Source organism: Natrix helvetica, assembly GCF_964273705.1.
Source record: "Natrix helvetica genome assembly, chromosome: 1".
NCBI classification, from domain to species: domain Eukaryota; kingdom Metazoa; phylum Chordata; class Lepidosauria; order Squamata; family Natricidae; genus Natrix; species Natrix helvetica.
In genome coordinates this window covers 309213492-309234844 of record NC_138548.1, presented here as the reverse complement: position 1 = coordinate 309234844, position 21353 = coordinate 309213492, and the positions used below count along the sequence as shown (strand labels likewise).

At 40.1% G+C, this 21353-nt stretch overlaps 1 protein-coding gene across 1 annotated transcript; it reads left to right on the top strand.

Annotated features, from left to right (window-relative positions):
- The first annotated feature begins 478 nt into the window (after window positions 1-478).
- On the top strand, window positions 479-20652 carry WNT5A (Wnt family member 5A). The gene is made up of 5 exons (XM_081946216.1): window positions 479-1224; window positions 5713-5840; window positions 6886-7151; window positions 13183-13475; window positions 17440-20652. Exons 1-5 carry the CDS (start codon window positions 1219-1221, stop codon window positions 17896-17898), a joined length of 1152 nt encoding a protein of 383 aa, XP_081802342.1. The 5' UTR covers window positions 479-1218; the 3' UTR covers window positions 17899-20652.
- The last annotated feature ends 701 nt before the right edge of the window (window positions 20653-21353 follow it).

Sequence of the window (21353 nt, the reverse complement as noted above, 5' to 3'; positions counted from 1 at the left end):
ACTTTCCTCTCCCAACAATAGTTTGTGTAAGACAGACTTGGTCGAGAGCACTAAAGTGAACATCAAGGCCGAGCGAAAGATTCGAACTCGAGTCTTCCCAAGCTTAGTCTAACTAAGTACAAACCCGACACCCCGCCCCCACCCCCCCACCCCCAACGGGCGTGGAAAACAATGAACAGATGTCGGGGCGATGAGCAATTCCAGATTAACGTCGTCCTTTCACGCGGGTGTAAATTCCAAGAATGCCGCCCTCTCCGCTGGCTGGCTGGCATTGGCGCTGCCGCGTTATCCCACCCAGCCAGCCAGCAGCTCGGGCGCTGAGTCCAGAGACTGCCGCCTGAGGTGCAGCTTAAAAGCTCGCTCTGGGTTGCAATAGGTTGAGCACACGGCGCACGCGCGTCTCCGCGAGCTCTTCCTTCGCCGCCTCCTCCTCCTCCTCCCCCCCTCCCCTCCCGGTTCTTTCCCTGCAGACACCGTCGCCTCTGCAACTTTTCTCGCACTTCGCGCCAGGCGAGGGGAGCAGAAGCGCGCCCGCGTCGGCCGCGCAGCAACTAGTGCGGAGAGGAAAAAGAGAGAAGGAGCTGCTGTCTTGTGCCCGCGCGGCACAGAATGAAGCCGGGACTGTGAGGGGAAGGGCGAGGGAGAACGGCACTTTTTTTTCTTTGCGCCACTGCGGGACATGGATTGGAGAAGCTGCCGTAGCGTCCGCCGCCGCCGCCACCGTCCTGCGCTTTGATGCCGGAGGAGTTGTTCGCCCCTTGCCCGTCTCTCGCTCGCTCGCTCTCTCGCAATGGAGGGGCTCCGCTGGGGCAAAGCTTGCCGGTGCCGGGCACCCGTGGCAGCGGGTAGGTAGACGGCAGGGGAAGGAAGTCTGCAAGACGTGTTCGGGAGGCGTCGAGCCTCGCGCGGGAGGCGGAGGCGCCGTGGCAGCGCTACCTGGCTGGACTGATCTGAAGCTTAAGACGCTGCGATTGTCCCGGTTCGATCGCGGATGGACCTTGCGAAGGAGGCTTCTTCGCTCCAGCGCTGGAGCGGGTCTCCCCCCCTGCCCCCTCCGACCAGAACAACCCTGTCATTTGTCGCCGGAGAAGATTACGAGAAGTTGGGTTTGGGGCTTCCTCGATTGGATTACTTGGCTGCTAAACTAGACAGTTTCCTGGTTCTCTTCTTCTGGTCCCCTCGGTCGTCGTCTCTTCCTCCCTCCCCCTCCTCCCCACAATGGAGGTAAGTAGCCCTTGAAAATAAGAGGGGGGTTGTGCTTGGAGCTCGCTTGCTCGAGACACGGGGAGGGGGATGAGGGGGGCGATGGTTGGAGTTTCTTCCCAACCATCCCGTTTTAGGGATGGTCAGGAAAATCTAAGACGAAAACATAACTTTTCCCCCCTTCTTGGGAAAGAAGACCTTAACCAGAGCTACTTGATTCCCCCTCCCCCAAAATATTAGGTTTATGGTGGAGCTGATGAGAAAGGGTAAAGCATATTTTTTTCTCTATTGCTCTCATAATATTAAATGCATTATGCGTTAGGACGCGCGCGCGCCTCAATCAAAACTTTTAGTTTTCTCAGAAACCTGTTGTTTCCAAAGGATTTCTGCTTTTGGAGCGAGTAATCGATTTCCTCGGAAAGCTGTTTTAATTCCTCCCTAAATCCACATGCTCTTCCTGTCTAGTGGATTTTAAAAGGACAACTTATGTCACACATTGTAACCCGTGGGGATTGAAGAAACGGGAATTAATGGCAGCCTTGGAAAGGCCTGTACCTTTAAGGGGTTTTGGCTGGTGGCCAGTGGGTAAAAAAAAAAGTCCCTGGACGACTTTCTCCTCCTACTCTTATCTCGATCCCTCAGTTTTTGTTCTCGGGTTCTCTGTGTTGTCACTTTGCATCTGTAAAGGGTCCCCTTTTACTCGCGAGGGAGGATGGAAGGGTTTTGTCTCTACCCTCTCCCCCAGGCCCTTTGATGCTCCAAATGTCCCGTGTTCAAAAAGTAATGTGTTTGTTTTTAATTGTCAATTGTATGCTAAATTAGTTACAGTCGTGGGGTCAGTGAAAGTTCAGCTTTAGCAAGGAAAAGTTCAGCCTTTTCTCCCGGCGGGTGGGGTAGGCAAATTGCATAAACCGAGAGAAAGTCCGGCGATTTTCTTGCGTTTGGGTTAGCCGTGGGGTGAGCCGAAACAGTCGCTTTAGCCCACCGCCTTCTTTGCAGCGCTTGGCTTGCTCCCTTTGTTGAAAACCTGGAAGCTACTGCAATCAAACTTTGGGTCGCTTCGACTTTTTTTAAAAATATCCCCATCAAACCTGTGGGACAATTGGTGGGTTGTCCAGTATCGGCCCCCCAAAATCCGAGCCGGCCCCTCGCAGCAATTCTCGCTGCGTTTTGCAACCCACCAAGGATTGCAGTCTGTAAGCTTTACCCCCAGTAGGACTGAGCCTTAAAGCAGCGGCCATAAATCTAGATGCACTAACAGACTTAACACACCCCTTGCATTAAAAAAAAAAAAGACAAGGTCGCAAGAGGAGAAGCTCTGAGGCTGCCGCGCTCCATTGCAGAGCGGAGAAAATGTATAAAAAGGTTCATCTTCGTCAGTGCCCCAAAGTCGACTGGCTGCAAGAAATCGGTCCCTTCTGCAGATACAGAAAACGGTTCCGTCCCGAATGAGTGGAGGGATCTGCTTGAGCGCGGGGCATTTTTCTTGGGTGCCTCGTCCGGGTTGGGGGGAGGGTCCCTTCTGCTCTGAGGTCCTTCCTGCTCTGCTAGGAGGCCCTGAATAAACTCAACAGTAATGAATGTCCCCCCAAAGCGACAACTCCAGATCAGCCGCCTTTCGTCTGGACCTAACGTTTCGCGGTTGCGATCGCCCTCTATCGGGGAAGGAGGAAAATGCCTCCTTAGAGCAACCCGAGGGAGCTTTAGCCAGGCGACTGACCTCCGTGCCTAAGGTATTTAAAGCTCTCCTCCCGTTTCTTCAACCTGTGGAACTCCTTCGTCCCTTATGCTTATTTTTCAGCAAAAAAGGGTTTTTCTATATAAAATGCAGTAAAGCTAGCGGATTCAGCTAGCGGAGTTTGCATGAATCACATTGCGAGCATTCAGGATGTCGTAACAAGGTTTTCCCCCGGTGTCAGCAAAATAGCACAATCGAAAGTTTGAATCAGAAAAAGCAGCTCCACCGGACCGTCCGTGGTCTGGGATTTTCTCCATTGACATTTTATCCCCTTTCCCAAAAAGCCCTTCTTTGACCCTCTCCACTCCCCGTTTTAATAATAAGCTTCGGAAAATGTCCCGCCCTAGATCCTGACCGCTGTGACCCTCACATTCAACTTTTATCGCCAGTGGTTTGTTCTTGGATTAGCATCACCAAATTGCACCTTGCAAAGCCCAGCAGCTCTCGAGAGGCAAATCGAAACTGCGGCCTGAAATCCTGAGCTGCATGGATGCACCACAGCGAAAGGTCACACGAGACGGAGGGAAGCACACGGGAAGCTTTAGGCCGGAGGTAGGGGAAGCGATTAAATCGCCCCGAGGCACTGGCTAACGGAGCCTTGCTTCCTTCCTTTACATCTTCGGGTGTGTCCGCACACTGTTCGCCTTCGACAAAGGGTGGCTGTAATAGCTTTTACGATCTCCCCGGCCCCTTTCCCCTCTTTTGCTGGAGCGTGGACGGCTTTATGGGGCGCTTCAGTCTGATGGAGAATTTAATCAGGCGTCCGTCATTAGCCTCTCCGGCTGTTTTCCCCGAAATTCTAACAGCCTTCTGTCACGCTGCGTTTGGGGAGACCGCTTAGCGGGACGCGCCTTGTTTTCCGTGGGATTGAACCAAAACAAAGCGGCGCTAGGGCAAACTGGAAGGGGCTCGGAATAGGCCAGATTAAGTCCTCCGGGAGCATTCCCGGTGCCAAATCTCCCGTCGGCGAGAGTTCAAGCGTGTTAAAATGTGACTCGCGAGCCAGCTCCATCTCCCCCGCTCCTTGAAGTTTGAAGAAGCCGTTCTGGCCCGCTCGTCTGGAAAGCCATTTTCTTTTTTACCCAGCACGAAGCCGGGGAGAATCCCTGCGTGGAAGAGCCCGCCGAGCAATACGAGCGCGCGCTGGGAAGGGGGGGGGGGGATTCCTTCCCAGGGGAATAAACCAAACTTCCCCAAGAGTTTTTTGCAAGTCAAACCTGGAAGGAGATTTGCAGTCGGAGACGTGCCAAACGCGTTCCCGCCTTCTTCCTTGCCGGACCACTCTACCTTCAGAGTGTATTACACCCCCTCTCCAAATCTCTTGGGTGGTAGTTAAGGGCAGACCGGGGGGGTTGAGGGGGGGAATAATCCCATTGGAAATCTGCAGAATGGGCTTCCGAGTAGACGCGGTTAAGATTGGTGAATGGAGTTGTGTTCTGGTCAGGACAATAATATTGCAACCCTACCGACCAGGTTGGAAGCATCAATGTCCGTTGGCCCGGGAGTGTAGAGAAGCAACCCTGCTTCTGGTTCTTGTGCTGCTCAGCTTGTGCTGCTCTCTCTCTCTTTAAAACTTGCAAATGGAAATGCCCGTCGAAGGGCTATCTTTTTCCCTCTTCAAACCGACTGGTATGCCTGAAACCCTTCGGACCCCCTCCTAGACTACTCGTCTAAGCCCGGAAGGAGCCTTTCCAACCCAGTCATGCCTAGGCGGCGAGCGAAAGTTGCTCGCTCGGCGCCCTCCGACGAATTCGCGGCGTTTGCGAGCGCGGAAGCCCGGGGTTGCGCGTGAAAGGCACACCAGCCCTCCACGGGCGAATCAGACCGCGGCGGCCTGCGCTGGTTCCGGGAGTTTTCTGCTTCAACGGGGGAGCGGCTCTGAAGCTGCCCGGTTCTCAAATCCGGTGTCACAGGAATTGCTACGGTGTAAATGATTTAAAGTGCGCCAGGAAAACGAAAGAGAGTCACTTCTGACAGCGAATGAATCACGAAAATCTGGATAGAAGCACTCGTGACATTTCTGCAAGTGGGGAAAGGGATGCTAATTGCTTTCGGTTAGGCCGTCGGAGGGTTTACATTGTCGTCCGTTCGCGCCAGCGCCAGTGATGCAGAAAGGAGGAGAGCTCCTCTCCTTCCATTGAGAAGGCTAGTCACAGCCCTTGAGCCCAACTCCTTCCACCCAATCACTCCAGAATTCACTTGAGGATTCTTCCTCAAAGTAAGGCCTTTGCTTACTCTGACAGCATTTGTTTTGTCCCCCCCTCCTTCTGGAGTTCTTTGAAGGATTGTGTAGTGCTGGTGTGGCTACCTGTGTGTTTGTTGACTGTTTAATCTCTTTCCTGTCTCAGCCCACCTGCTTCTCCTGACAGGATGTCCGGCTGTGGAGCCCAGCAGCCTCCAGCTCGCAGCAGGGCTGGGTTGTGCCCCAAAGCCAAGGTCTAGTCTACTGGAGTCTGGGAGGAGAAGGAGGAGGAGGAAGAGAGGGAGGACGGTGGGCTGGGTACTGCTCAGCTTTCCTTCAGTATCTGGGCTCCTTTGAGAGTTAGTCAAACACTGAGATCCAACAGTGGGGCACTTGGGCGGATGAATGCACTTGGAGCAGCAGCAAGCAGTCGCTTGGCCATTATCCTGTAAGAACTCATTGGGGAGAAGGGCCGCCACTGCTTTGCAGAGAACACCCCCCCCCCCCGCTGGACTTGGTTCACTTTTGAAATGGTCTGAGCCACGCAATAACAGTCAAATCAGTCTCTTTCGTCTTCCCTCCCCTACAGAAGTCCATGGCAGCAATAATGCAAAGTGGAGCTTTGTGGACAGGGGCAATGACTTCCAACTACCTTTTGTTGGGTCTGACCATCTTCTCTTCGCTTCTCCAAATCATGATAGAAGGCAGCTCTTGGTGGTAAGCTTTTTAATTCTATTTTTATCACTTTATAATCATCCACACACACAATATAGGTCTGTCTGTCTTTAGTTTCCAGATAATATGAAGAAGGAAGGCCCAGATAGTTCCTGGAAAATGTAATTACTTGATTTATGAATCCCTAACAATTTTTTTCTCATTCTGTTCCTTCAGTGAACTCTGCCACATATATGTAATAATTTGAATTCTCTATGGAACCAACTGTATAGTAGAAACTAAATAAAATGTGAAGTTGAAATGAGAGTATTCAGCTTGCAACATAAGCACACATACACAAAAGTGAATCATGGGAGCTACTTTAAAATAGTGGATTTAGTAACTTTATGTTATTTTTTCTCTCTGAAAGAATACAAGGCTATAGATTCTGTAGACATATAAGGGTAAGCCCTATTGATCTTAATGGAATTTAATTTCTGGAAACAGTTCTGCTGTCTGATTAACAGACATTTATCATTAAAACACACAGTTGACTTAGAAAAATATTTGGTTGAAGTTGTGGATGTTAAATTAAGGCATTTATTTCATGATGCCTCTAGAAATTGTGTAGTTCAGATATATGTTCACATAGTTCACTAGTTTACCTACAAAATATATATTTTGTGTTACTTAACTTGTTAATTTTATTGATATTCAATATGTTTTAGGTAGTAATACACTGATATTACAGGATGTTTTTAAAATATATGGTACAGTAGGTTTGGATTTAAATGCCTTCAGAGTATGTCTGTGTGTGTGTTTAATAGGTTCTCAAAAATGTAGGGAGAGCGCAATATTTTAAAGCTAAGGGGGAATATGTATTTAGATAAATGCATAACTTGATTTTTGTCTTCCTAACTTCATGCATGTGGTTTTACTTTAGTATTTCAAATATTCAGCAAGTCTTTCTACCCACTTTGGCCACTATGCCTAGAATATCACTGAATCTTACTTCCAAGTAAACCTGCTATAAAACTGGGGTCTGCATGTGCATTCAGTTTCTGTATTTGAACTGTCTCTTATTAATATAACTCTTCTTCTTTTACAGGTCTCTAGGTATGAACCACATGAATCCTATGAACCCTGTCCAGATGCCAGAAGTGTATATAATTGGAGCCCAACCTCTCTGTAGCCAATTGGCAGGGCTGTCTCAAGGACAGAAGAAACTCTGCCATTTGTACCAGGATCACATGCAATATATTGGAGAAGGCGCAAAGACAGGGATCAAAGAATGCCAGTATCAGTTCCGCCACAGAAGATGGAATTGTAGTACTGTGGATAATAACTCTGTCTTTGGCAGAGTCATGCAGATAGGTAGGAAGTGCTTTAGAATCTACATGAAGTATTTCTGTATGTTATGTGCTAGAAAACTTTGCCAGTTTCTTTTTTTAAAAAAAAAATATTTTTTTTATTTTTAATTTTCAAAACAAACACAACACATCCTTCTTTACATACTGTAGAAAGTGTATTAGTTGGTTATAAAAAGGCTTTCGTGCATCTCTTCCATAGTCAACAAACCTAATTCATATTAACTCAAGTATTTTAACTCAGATATTTATACATGTTACCATCATCCTACCTCCGTTTTCATTTGACTATAATTGTTTAAACGTCCTTCATCATAAAATATACCAAGATTTAATACATAACCACATACTGGCATTTCATTTACTATTTCTAAAATTCTCCAAAAACACCGAATCCTTATGTCCTATTCTAGCTAAACATCCATAATATTTAATAACAAAATTTGCTAATCCTCCTTTCCAAATCACTGTTTACAATTTATATCCAGTTTCCTTATGTTATACCATACCTATATATACGTTGTTATCATTATCCCTCTTTTATTTAACTATATCCTGTATCATAACATTTTCCCCCTAATAATCAAGACTTAACTGTATCTAACTTAGTTCTTTTTTTATTAACCTTTATATATAATCCAAAAGGATTTCTAATCTTCCTTTCAATTCAATATTCATATCCAATTATTACTTATAATAATAATACACATTGTATACAGTATCATTATCAATTATTTATTTATCTATATCTATTGTCACTAAATTTCACTAAGTTTAACTAGTTTTAAATTACGCTCTTCCATCTATCAACCTGTATCTTTCCAGTAGCAAAACAGTCTCATATCTTCTGCCATTTGTGGTGTCAGTCCTCTAATCATCTCCTTAATCAACTTTGTATGGACTCCTCTTAGCAACTCCTTGCTTATAAAGTGTCTCATGTAATTTCGATGCCCTTCTTCTGTTTCCTTAATCAATTTATCTTTGATTGTCAGTAGTGTTATCAATGATATTGCTAATAAAATTTCTCTCTTTAAATCCATAAATTCTTTTGTTTTTTCTTCTTCTGTATCTTGCCATCTGGGATAGATTTCCCCTCCATTTAATTCCTCTTTCAGTATTCCACTCTTTCCATTTTCAAAAACAACCAATCACCATAAATATCAGCAAATTTAATTTCTTTATATTCATTTTCCTCTTCGATTTTTAGGATTTTAACCACCACTTTTTCCACTTGATAAACATCTCCAACTTCTTCATCATATTTTACTGTTAGATGCTCTTAAGTCTTCCAACTTCTTCTTTATTCTCTCATATGTGTTTGATAATTTCTGTATTTCTAAGAATATCTTTTGCAGACTAAAAGTTTCTTTCTGCTGTTGAAATTGTGCCATTATCTCCAGCTAACAAACACTGCTGCTCTAGCTGGGAAGGTTTTAACAAGATTAAGCATAGATTCACAATAATGTTTTATTTTCACTTTTCTCTGGTTAAAGATATACTTCAAAGGGGCATCTGTATGCTTTTCTTCTTATCACTTTCTATAAACAAGCAGTGAGACCTTGGAGTGCCAAGCCAGGATAATCAGTGAGAAAAGTAAGAGTGTTTCATTTCCAATACACAAACCTTCAGCCTCTGAGTAGCAGTGTTATTGTTGCAATTTTCTTTGTTTCTTTTTGTTTCTTTTTTGTATTTCAAGTTTTAAAAAAGTCCGATTTTTGAATGAGTTAGAAGAACACCCACAGCAATGAAAGAGGAGAATTTTAGTCCATAGGTTACAAAGAATAATAAAAGGGAAAAAAATAGAAGAAAACTTAATCCATTCGTTTTAAAAGGCTTGCATAAATTCCATCCATGAAGATAGCATTTAAAAAGTAAGATAACCCACTGTCCAAAACCATTCCAAACTTAATTTCGCCGCTTATTTCTTCTGTTCTCCAATTTAAATTAATTTTAAGTTTTTTATAGGCAGTCTCTTTTAAAACGGTAAAAATTTCTCACCAGCTGGAAACACTTTCTCTTTCTGTGTCCTTCCATTTTGGAGCTGCCCCGACTTCATCAGCCTAATGGCTGGATTTTTTGTCGCTTGCTTGAAGAACTTCTCTTGGATCAATCAGGGGACTTTGTGATGTCCCTGAGATCAGCAAGACATATTCTTCCTGTTCACCGTCTCTGCAGGACGATTTAGATCTGATTGGACCACCCAGCAGCAAAAATATCAGCTGCGGTCTCAGAGCATCGAGACCGCATGTCCGCATCGTCGCAACGTTGGCTCCTCCTTGCCAGGTTCTTTATGTGCCACTGAAAATTATCAGGAATGAAAACATTAAAATGCCTTTGGCAAAAAAACATAATACTTTTGGCAAGCAAGAGCCATTGTGAGACTGACTGTTCTGTTTGTAGAAAAGAATAATAATGCTAAATTTCTCATCCCATCCCAAAAATAAACCTGTTTTTAGGTCAGGAGATTAGAAGCAGATAGTGGCATTTGGCTGGCCAAGGATCATTTTCAAATCAAAACCATGTAACGTTTGAGATTTGTCTTTAGATTAATCACCTTAATTTTTCATATGTCAAGTCTATACCGGACTGTTATTTTAATACATAATTTCTCAGTACAAGCTTGTATATACCAATATTGAAATCTCATTACATTTAAAGGAACTCAGGAAAAGCAAGTTCAGGATTATAGCTTTCTGAAAACAAGCCAATTTTCATTAAAGAAATTTAAGCAATGATGTGAACTACTTGGTGTTTGCAGACAGAATACTTTGAATAAGGCCAAGTGTGTGTCTATGTGTGTATATGCACCCATAGATACATAGATGATACATATACTTAAGCAATTGCTATCTTCATAAAATATCTCTTTAGTAGAAGTATATCTTTTGTCATTTTCATTTTGATATATATTTTGTTGACGAACTTACCAGCAGAATTCCATTTTATGCTTTACAGAGGTCTTATCTCTGATATCCCCATTGAGTTTGATGGGCATCATAATAAGTTGCTGTTGGTTGACTGGTGGATTGCGGTTTTCTCCCCTTATCCGCTTGCAGTAATGACATCTGAATATCTAAGCCTGTACCTCCCGTCTAGCCCTTCCCCCCATTTAACTCACAGCTTGTGTATAATATCATTTCAGAATACTGAGATCTAAATCTAATTTTACATTCCTCTTTTTGAAACAGGATAGGAAAGGATTGGAATGACTTTAAAATTAGATTAAAAATAACTTCATTTAAGAATTGAGTAGGCTTCTGCTTTGCTTGAAGGGATGCTGTTAAGTCACATTTACTCTAAAAGTTAATTTTATGTAAAATAACCTTTACAAAATCTCAAACCTTTTCCATGCCCTTTTTAATGAAGTAAGTGGAAACACTTGCCTTTTGAAGACTTAAATATTCTCCTGCAGCTTTGCATTATAATTGCTATTGAGGGAGGCTTAGAATAAAATTGTTAATTGTTAGTATTCTGCTTTGACTACTATGGAATGTATTCCATAGATACGGCGTGCTAAAAGCATGAAATTATTTCAGATATTAGCATAGATATATGTGTCTAGCACTTGAAGATTGGTTTTATAATATCTGAGCTAACACAACCTCTCTATACAAATTTTGCAACCATCAGTGCTAGAACTTCTTCCCATTTTAGTTTCAGGCCTTTGATTTCTGCTCATAATATATCTGCATTTATTTCATTTGACTTAAAATGGCAATAGCCTGTTTAGATTAATTACAAGTCAGGATGTGTGCATCCAACTTTTCAGATCATGAAAACGTTAGTGAGAACAAGAAGTGTGAGAAATGTCTTCAAAGTAGTGAGAAATTGTCATTTCATAGTTCAGCCTACTTTAAGTGAATTATAAGATAGGTTGTTGTTTCTCTTTACCCAGACACCTGTTTCTTGCTTAAATACTGTTCTACCTTGCTATATATCCAGCTACAATGACTGTACTTGTTACAAAAGATAGTCTATTGGCTCTCTTTCTTTGTGTTTCTCAGAATTTTTGTGAGAACTTCTTATCTGATTTGACTTGAAAGAATACTTCAAAGATTTTGTGTAGTGTATTAAAATATTTCTTCATCTAAATTTAAGTAAAGAGTAAAAGTCTAATGATTCAATTTATATATTCATTGCTGAAATTAACAAATCAGATATCGATGAAGTATATTGGTGTTGTCGCTTTAAGAGCTGACTCTCAAGGTAGAATAATAAATATTTATTTCTTAGCCGCACCCTCTCCCGAAGGACTCGGGGCGGCGTACAATGAATATCTCTTACAGTTACGATTTTTATTTGTGAAATAGCACAAGCTTTGGCATTAAATACATTACTGCTGGCACAAGTATTTCTTCGTTTTCTGAACAATCCTGGAAAGTTGGCTGTGTAATATTTGGGTAGTTTCGCCCTGGCTAGATAAAATACTAGATGATAACAAACCAAACATTTTCTAAAAATTTTGTCTATGACTTGATCTCCAAAAGTTGAAAAGCGGTCTTTGGGTTGGGAGTTGAGAATGCTCTTCGAAATCAATATAGCTTAATACCCTACCATATACTTGAATGCAAGTATATGATTTAAAAAAAAGTCCCGTATTTGGTATTCACTTAAATCATGTAAACCACTAAATCAGTGGTATTTAAAAAGCTAAACTCTGAGTAAGATTACATTTTAAACTAACTTTTGAGCCATGTAAGCAAATGCTCTTACTTGGTCTGAAGACTTTCTTTCAAAATTACGTATATGGAGGAAAGGATTTTTCTTGTTTGAAATGGACAAAGATTAACATGTCATCTTTTTCTGATGTAAAAGGTATTGTGTTTATGCTTAGCACAGGATAGAGAACTTCCAAACAAACCAACACTCTGTTGCTGGCAGAGAGACTTCTAATATTGTCAAAGTTGATGATATTTGTCTTAAACATACCACAAATAAATTTATTCCATCTGTTGTTTTTCTTAAAGTATACCATATCTGACTCTTTTTTTCCCCATGCCACAGTCGAAAAATTTCTCTTAAAATACACTTTGGGGGAAAAACATAAAACCTAAATGCTACTAAAATATATATAATTGCCATATGTATGCAAAAGGAAGTAAAGTGTTTATGAACTTAATCTGAACCATACTAGTGTAAAAGTCATAGGGCTTCTCCATTCATTAATATAGGTATATTAAAATAGATCAGATTTTAGCATACTACAAAAAATTAATTTGGAATAAATTCCCGACTGGCGCAAAACTGACAGCAAACTTCTTTGAGATAATATAATTTTAAAACTTTGGTTTTAAATACAATTCTTTGGCTTTTAAAAATGTATCTATATATTTTTAAACTAAGTAATCGGTCTTTTATTTGGAAAAACCTGGAATGAGAGGATTTTAGAATTTAGGACACAGCACTGTAAAGGAACTGACATTTAAATCATTTTGTAAGGCCGTGTTGTATCTTTTGAGACAGTCCCCTTAGTTATAATTTTAAAAAGCTATAGACAATTGCCCAATATGGCTAAACTTGTAAGAAATCAGCATGGGACTTGCCAATGTTATTAAATCTCTATGGATTTGAGTAACCTATTAACTAATGAATTTTCCTTCAGGCTATTCAAATAACTAGCTCATTTTGGTAGTATAAATCTCTAACTTACCTTGAAAGCATCCCTTAAACATTTTTCACACAGGACAATTTGTATAGAGTACATTTCTAGAAAACACCTCAACCATTTCTTGATCGGTTTGTGAACTTCATCATTAGATCAGAACCTTATTTTCCAGTATAAAATTGTTGTTAGTGTATCAGATACCTCAAAAGGGTGAAGTTTGGAACAAGTCAAGAGGAGTTTTCCATAGGTTTTTTTTTTTTTAAATAGGAACTTCATCCAATATCAGCAAGTTTGGTCAAATATTATACTTAACGTTCACTTGATATATCCTATTTTTCAAAAGTACATTAATCCGTTGGGGAAAGTTCTTCCATTGTAATATATCTTCCTTGATAAATAAAAGCATGCACCCCTCTCCTTTCTTCTTTTATAGGCAGCCGGGAAACTGCTTTTACCTACGCTGTCAGTGCTGCTGGCGTGGTGAATGCCATGAGCCGGGCCTGCCGAGAGGGAGAGCTCTCTTCCTGTGGCTGCAGCAGGGCTGCCCGGCCAAAAGATCTACCTCGGGACTGGCTGTGGGGGGGCTGTGGAGATAACATTGATTATGGCTACCGTTTTGCCAAGGAGTTTGTGGATGCCCGTGAGCGAGAGCGGATTTATCAGAAAGGATCTTATGAGAGCGCGAGAATTTTGATGAACATACATAACAATGAGGCAGGAAGAAGAGTAAGTAGCTCAAAAGAGGATTCTTTTCATCTTATCGGCTCTTAACTGATATTGTAAACCTTAGTGTTGCTGCATAATTTACAGAAAAGCTGACTTCTCCCCCCTCCCCTTAAGCTGTCTTGTTTTTGTATTTGACCTGATGAATAAGTGCAGAAATGATTATTATAATCTTTATTAATATCACTACTGCTCGAGGTAGACTAGACAGGATATCTCAATTTAGATAAAGACAAATGGCCCATTTTAATTAACTAAAAGATCAACCAGGAGTTTACAATCTGAGTGGCAATGCAAAAGCTAATGCTTGATTTCCTTCCTATACATGGGACTGAAATTATACTTTTTCAGATTCTCCTGGTAAAATTGTGCAAGTCACAGTAAATTTTCTGCAGAATAGAGTTTTATTAGCTTATATTTCCTACTCATCCAGTTTTCTTTGGAAGGGATGAAAGAAGAAGCATATTTACTAGAGCGAAATGTTCTTGTGTGGGGCTATTTTCAGTCTTCCTTATAAGGCTGTGGAAAAAAAAAAGTGCCACCCTCGGTATTATTAGAGAACAGGCTTTTCTGTGGTGGAAGTTGGTTTTTATGGCTTTTTTAATCTTCAAAATCTTTTAAACGAATGAGCGTAAACTTCATTTTATTGCCCTGAAGTGGAAGGAGCCAAAATCATTATTTTTCCTACAACTGACGGTGCCAGGAGAAGTCGGCTAGAGACTTTACACTTGTGTTTCAAGGTGAATTAAGATGAAGGATAATTGAAAATTAATAACATTTAAATGTGACAAGAAAAGGCATCTGAAAGCCTTGGGAAGGCCAACTTGCTGCTAGAAAGAAGAAAAATGACTTTTCACAGTTGCCTGTGTCGGCTTTGAGTGGTTCCCTGCTACCACCCCTTTTAAGCCGCCTTCCTGCCTTGCCATTTGGCAGGGTTTGAACTCCCTCCTTTTTAATGCTGGGTGGAAATGGCATTCAGCATCTACCTAATGTGTCAGACCCCAGGATTTTTGGGACTGTGTCAACACTGACTCATGTCTATTTATACAGGGTAAATTATCAAGGTCTCCTTGCCAAGACTTTACAAAGAGGATATTGCGGTGTCGGCTTGTCCCCCACCCAGAGGTGTTCTGGGGTTTTCTCTCTTGGATGGAGTCACTTGGCTGTGCATAGAGACTAGTGTGGGAGGGAGATGCTGAACTGGAATGGAAAATGTGCTCTAGGAGCAGAACATCTTTCCAGTATGAAAATGGGGGGCGGGACGTTGAAAAGAAAAATCTGATGCAATTCTACTATCAATGAACCAGTCAATTGATTGGTCAAATATCATGGATCCCCCCCCCCAAGTCTAAAAGTGGTAGGTAAAACCAACTTGTATATACCACTTGTAAGGTTTTTTTTGCTGGAAATCTGGATTTTCACAGGTTCATTTTTTTCAATTTTTCCTTCTTGAAATGTTACCTGCCAAAGTTGATTTCCTTCTTTCTATCACTCTTTCTTTTTGTTATTGGGAGAGTGGACATCACAAAGCTGCAGATTGCTGGGCACCAAGCAACTTCTAATTGAATAGGGAAGGGATACCTTGTCATCTTGGTGAGCCAGGAGGCGGTGATGCAGATAGGCGACACCAGTTAGTATTTATGCAAGGAGTGAGCTTGGGCTTGTGCTCTCTTGAGGATGATGACCCCATTTATCAGCCATGGATAAGTGGCCTCTGATCCTGCTCATTTTCTGTTATTGCTGCATTGTTTGGTTGTTGCAAATCAGGAAGTAGAAAAGAAAAGAAAAACAAAATCTATGCACCTGAAACATAATTGCTCAGAATAATAATAAACATGATTGCACATCCTTTCATTCTTCATGTTCTTGCCTATTGTACTGGTTTTTGAAATAGTTTCCAATAATATTAAAATAAAGGCAAAGATGTCCTCAAATCAAGCTCAACTCCTATTGGACTATATAGATGGAAATAAGTTTGTCACTGCCTTCTTCTGACTAGCAGCCTTGGAATTTTCGGGTAGTCTCTCATCAATACTAGGCCTCATTTTTCTCAACTTTTTTGGAATCAGCCAATATTAGATATCTAAGCTACTATTTGTGGTTCAAATAAAATAAGATGGAATCCTAAGGATTTAATGGACATCCATTGTTGAAAGAGAGAAAGCTATTTATCTAGGTTAATCTACTGAAAAAAATCTAAATATCCAGAAAGCTGCTTCATGCAGTTATGTAGGAGGACTGAGATAAAACTGATATATTATTGGACTGGAATTGGAGATCTGTGTATGCTTGGACCAGGCATATGAGATTTTAGACTGGTATAATTTGTGTAATTCTAAAACATTTGTGGCTATTCAGCAGCCACAGATGGGTATTGATTGGAAAAGTATGATCAGGTTGCATTCTTTTTTTCCTGTCCCATCCAGCGTGCCAAGGAAGTATAAAACAATCTTTAATCTTACATAATATCGTTGAAGAAACACAACAAAGTTTTCCATGGTGACTTAAGCTCATTAATACCCACAGGTGTAAGTGGGTCCATCAACTTTGCTAGCACTTTTTCATACTTTCTGATCTTGTTAGCTTAGTATAATTTTGTAGAATAGGATGGATTATTCTTTGATCCTGATCATCAGCATGAACCATTTGCAGACAAGTTGGAGATGACATAAAGAGATGACCATGACTATTTATCTCAGTGTTGTTGCTTTATGGGATCATTTACACATTTAAAAAAAGTTCCAGTTTGCATGCAAAATTTGTGAGTGAGTGAATGATTTCCATATTTTCAATGCTAATCAAAAAGGCTAAGAAGAAAAATCTCCAGAGATGTGGGAAAATTCATTCAACTAATGCAATGAGCTACTGCATATATTCTTTGGCCACCAAGTGAGAAGGACCTATTGGAAAAGATACTAATGTTGGGAAAGATTAAAAGCAAAAGGAAAAGGGGAACAGCAGAGAATGAGATGGTTAGATACTGTCATCAATGCAATGAAAATGAGTTTGGGCAGGCTCGGACACAGTGGAGAATGGGGGGAGGGGGCTGCCATACTATGGTCCAATAGGTCGCAAATTATCAGACACAACTTAGCAACTGGACAACACAAACTGTATACAATTGCTGTGGACAATTGTCTTTTCCTGGATTCATTTTTAATGAAATTTGTGAGGTGGCAGTATCATGTCATAGAACGTTGGTAAGATATCAAATTAATCAGATTTCTTTATCAGTGCTGATAGGACAGTTTTTATATTTCAGCAATTTGTAGCCTGGTTTTTTTTAATATATATTTTACTGTCAACATTGCTGCTTAAAGTAACTTTCTAAAATGAAACATTTTGTAACTGATAATGCTGTGAAGGCTTTCTACTGAATATGGAGGTGCAGGTCATAGTAACTTGGACTTTTATATTTTATGTATCTTTTCCTCCATTATTTTTCTACAAAAATGATAAATGGGCCTATAAATAAAAAAGCAGATAAAATATATTGTCAGACAAATCTGTCAAAGACTCTTTTTATATTGGGTATGATGTGACAACCAACAGTTAAGTCTGGGAGAGTTTTTTTTTTGGGGGGGGGGAAACCCACAATGAAACAAGGTAAATGAAATCCTAACCAGCTTTCAAAATGAGTGTTTTCTGGATGTTTTAACTTTGATTGGTTTAAATTGTTTTAACTTTTTTATAGTTATAGAATTGTTAGCTGCCCAGAGTCACTTGTTTGAGATGAGCTGCTTCAGAAATTGAATAAATAAAATAATAAAAATTGTTACTTAGCTGCAGGCTAACAGGAGATTGCAAAGCAGATAGGCATTCTGGAGGATGAGGAGGTGAAGAGATGCTGTCATTTGCAATTCTTTCCCCAATGGGTAGTGCATAGAAAAGGAGTTGTTTTGTTTATTTTGCACCTGTTTATATTTTGCGACAATAGGACTCACTTTGCTTCTTCTGACTCCCACAGACAGTGTATAGCTTGGCAGACGTAGCCTGCAAATGTCACGGGGTGTCCGGATCATGCAGCTTGAAGACCTGTTGGCTGCAATTGGCTGACTTTCGCAAAGTGGGCGATGCTCTGAAGGAAAAATACGACAGTGCTGCCGCTATGAAACTCAATCTCCGTGGCAAACTGGTTCAGGTGAACAGCCGCTTCAATGCACCGACTATTTATGACCTGGTGTACATTGACCCTAGTCCTGATTACTGTGTGCGCAACGAGAGCACTGGGTCTCTGGGCACCCAGGGCCGACTCTGCAATAAGACTTCAGAAGGCATGGATGGCTGTGAACTTATGTGCTGTGGCCGGGGCTATGACCAGTTCAAGACCGTGCAGACAGAACGCTGCCATTGCAAGTTCCATTGGTGCTGCTACGTGAAATGCAAGAAATGCACAGAGATTGTGGACCAATTTGTCTGCAAATAAGTGGGCTGGGTAGGAGAACCTCTTCCAGTCCACCAGCAGGGGAATTGCCCTAAACGATCTCAGTTCTTATTTATAGTGCCCAATGGGTTGCTTTCCTTGTTTATATGTTAAATCTTTTGCAAAGAGAAATGATGGGGAAATCTTGTTACATCCAGCTCTGATTGTGCATAGTTTTATATTTTTTGCAATAATGGGGTGGGGGTGGGGGGTAGGGAATTGACAGAATATTTATTTGCATATTTGGGATTAAGATTTAACAATAGCAATGAAAATAGGATAGCTTAAAAGGATATCCATTCTATGCGAAAACAGTCACAAGAAACATGGTATAAATGCAGTAGATATGAGGTATTTGTGTCACATGCTTTAGATCAGAGCACGGCTGGACTTGGTAATATAAAAAAATCTGAACATGGCTTTTGTTCATAACTTTAGTGACCAAAAAATAATAAAAACAACAATGTTCTAATGGTAATGATTAGTTGATCTGTAAAATTTTAGCACAACATTCTTCAAATTTATTTGCATGATCACCTGCAGGGATGGGTAAAAGCATAAGGTCCCTAAACTACTGTTGTGCTGCTAGGTAACTTCAAAAAATCCATTAAATTAATTTAAGTTTGTTCATTTATTCTTGGCCTACATATGAACATGCACTGAGAGAGGACTGGATGTGTAAAGATGCTAGGAAGGAAACATGCAGTTCTTTCACCATCATTCACATAATTCATTTTCCAGAAGATATAGTATTTGAATTAGCAAATGCCATTTCTTAAAAATTACAAACAAAATCAAGAGGGGAAAAAACCTGATTTTAACTACTCTTTGTAGATCAAAGCAATGTTTGGAATACTGCAAGTTGCAGTGAAATAAGCATGTCACATGCATGTTTAGACAGCCTTCTGCCTTAGTTTAAAAGAATATTAATGAATTAACTTTGGGATTTCCTGAAATGTGTGTGCTAAATAATGCTGGAGACTGAATCTATTGTGCATTACAAAAACAAGATTCTTTATTTTTAAAGTGCTATGGGTAGTAGTTTGTTTCTTTTCAGAAATGGAAGCTGGCTGATAGCATTGTGGAATTGAGAACTCTTGGCTGTCCCGTAGAGCAGCTTGATAATTTTAAAAAATGGACAGTGTGGCAAGCAATATCCTCTTCATCCTGTGCTACTTTTGTTTGCTTTAATACACAATGCTTTAACAATATATTGTGGCTATGCACAAACTGCTCAGTCTATATTCGAGCAGTTACTTGTATATTGGAAAACTCTGGTCTGTTGGTGTTTAGTATCTCAAACCTTTTCTCATACATATATGTTGTCAGTACAAACTACAAGCCAGTGATTTCTCTAAGAAAAAAAGAACATAAAAGTCTGTTCAAATTACCAGACAGTTTCTTTGTTTAGACTAAGCATATTATTATCCTCCCCCATTTTTAAGAACACTGTCAGTTCACTTAAGGGGCTTTATTTGGGTTGGACGCTGGCCTCCCTTTTTCTAGGGCTTGAAAATTGTTGAAGGGCAAGTCAGTCACAATTTAACTTTCTCTTTTTCCCTTCAGAAAGTATTTTTCAACTTGGTTGAGTGAAAGATTTGGCGTGATCTGAATTGTTGGTTGTGCACTTCAGCTCAAAATTCCAGAAAGTTTAATCTATGGTTTATAACAGCCTTGCTCAGCCTGGTTCTCAACCTAATGTCCAACACTATGCTATCCTTAATGGCCCAACACTTAGTTGGGATGAGCTGAAACAGATTTATTGCAAGTTCATTGTTGCTAGTAATGGAAACAAGTTTTCTTAAGACAAATTATACCTTCTCCTCTTTTTTATAAATAAATAAATTCTGTGGTAAACTAGCATATTATACAGGCACAGAAGCTATAGTAAATCTCTGTATTGTTTCAATTTTAGTACATGTGATATTGAAGCATGTTTTGGCAAGACATTTAGTAGAATTGGAACAATACAGAGACGATTAATATGGCCCCTTGTATAGGGATATCATGCTAGTTTTCATGTAAGGAGAGAATATTTTTTCCCTTGACACTAATTTAATGCATTCTTCAGCTTCCAAGACCTCACCCAAATTCACCCACCCCAATAAATATAAGCAGATTTGAATTAATGCCAGACTTCCACCTTTCATTAACATACCAGAAGTTTCATTTCTCACAGGCTGTGAGCTTTCTCATTAATGCCATCATGATTATCAGCTTTTACAATGATGATTGCTCTTAATTTATTGTGCAAGGAAATATTTACTTCCATGGTTCCTAGTATTTGCAAACCAATGGCAACAATAACTTTCATAAATAAATAAAGCACTAGTTCCTTGAATACGTCACTTTTGGTTTTTATTATACAAAAACCACATTTTAAAATTATGTTGAACACTTATCCTTTATCATGACTTCTGCCTATGAGCAGAGAGGTCAAATGATCCTAGCTATTAAAAACGCTATTTAATGTAAAATATTTCACTTTATATTCTTCAGATACTATGTAAATCTACTATGTTTTCTTCGTTCTGTACATTTAATGTACATAATTTTGTCTCGTGTGATTTGTATATTTCCTTGGGTTTTTTAAAGGCTTATGCCATATTGGAAGATAGACTATAAAATAAAATGTTAGTTATATATTGGGAGATTATTTTAATTCTTTCAGGAGAGGATTTTTTTTAAAAAAATACTTTATTCTGCCTGTGCTATTTTTATAAATAAATCAAGGCAGCAAACCTACTTTTAATGCTCCTCCCTCCTCCGTTTTTTCCTACAACAACCCTCTGAGGTGGGTGAGGCTCAAGAGTTTTATTGCAAAACAGACAATGTTCTCAGGTGTATTAACAATAAGTATAGAGATACTTCATGGAAGCTTGAAGCTGCAATTAAGTTCTACAAAATATTGAGAATACTGAACTGTCATTTTTAAATGTCATTCTCCAAAAGATCTATACGCAGTTAAGTAGATATCTCTAAGCCCTTTGCTTTTACGCAAAAAAGCTAACAGAACAAAACCCCGAGAAGACTTTTTCATTCCACATTGGTCTTACAGGTGTCTTTACAAAATAATTGATGAATGACTGAAGCCAGGGATAAGATGAAAAGTACCAGAGATCATCCCTAACTATTTTTTATTATTTAATATTTGCATTGTAGCTTCACTTGGAAGCTTGAAAGAAATAGTGTTTGCAATGTGATATGTTTTGTCACTAATATCCCTTACTCATGGAAAGCATACATGTTTCAATTAAATGTGTGTTTCTGATTTGTGATAGATGATGTTGTTAGCCATTTTATTAATAGGAAGGCCACACTGCCATAGCAGCCATATTTTAAAATATAAAAGGGGAAGGATCATAATGCATTCTGCTTTAAAATCAAGGGTATTCACTAGGGCTCCATTATTTTATTAACTAGGAGTTAACAGGATGGGGGTAGGGTCAAAAAAGTTG

Excerpts from the sequence above, each read along its gene's own strand:
- WNT5A (XM_081946216.1), top strand. Across the intron at positions 5,841-6,885 it reads ATAGAAGGCAGCTCTTGGTG|GTCTCTAGGTATGAACCACA; the intron begins GTAAGCTTTTTA and ends CTTCTTTTACAG. Across the intron at positions 13,476-17,439 it reads ACAATGAGGCAGGAAGAAGA|ACAGTGTATAGCTTGGCAGA; the intron begins GTAAGTAGCTCA and ends TGACTCCCACAG.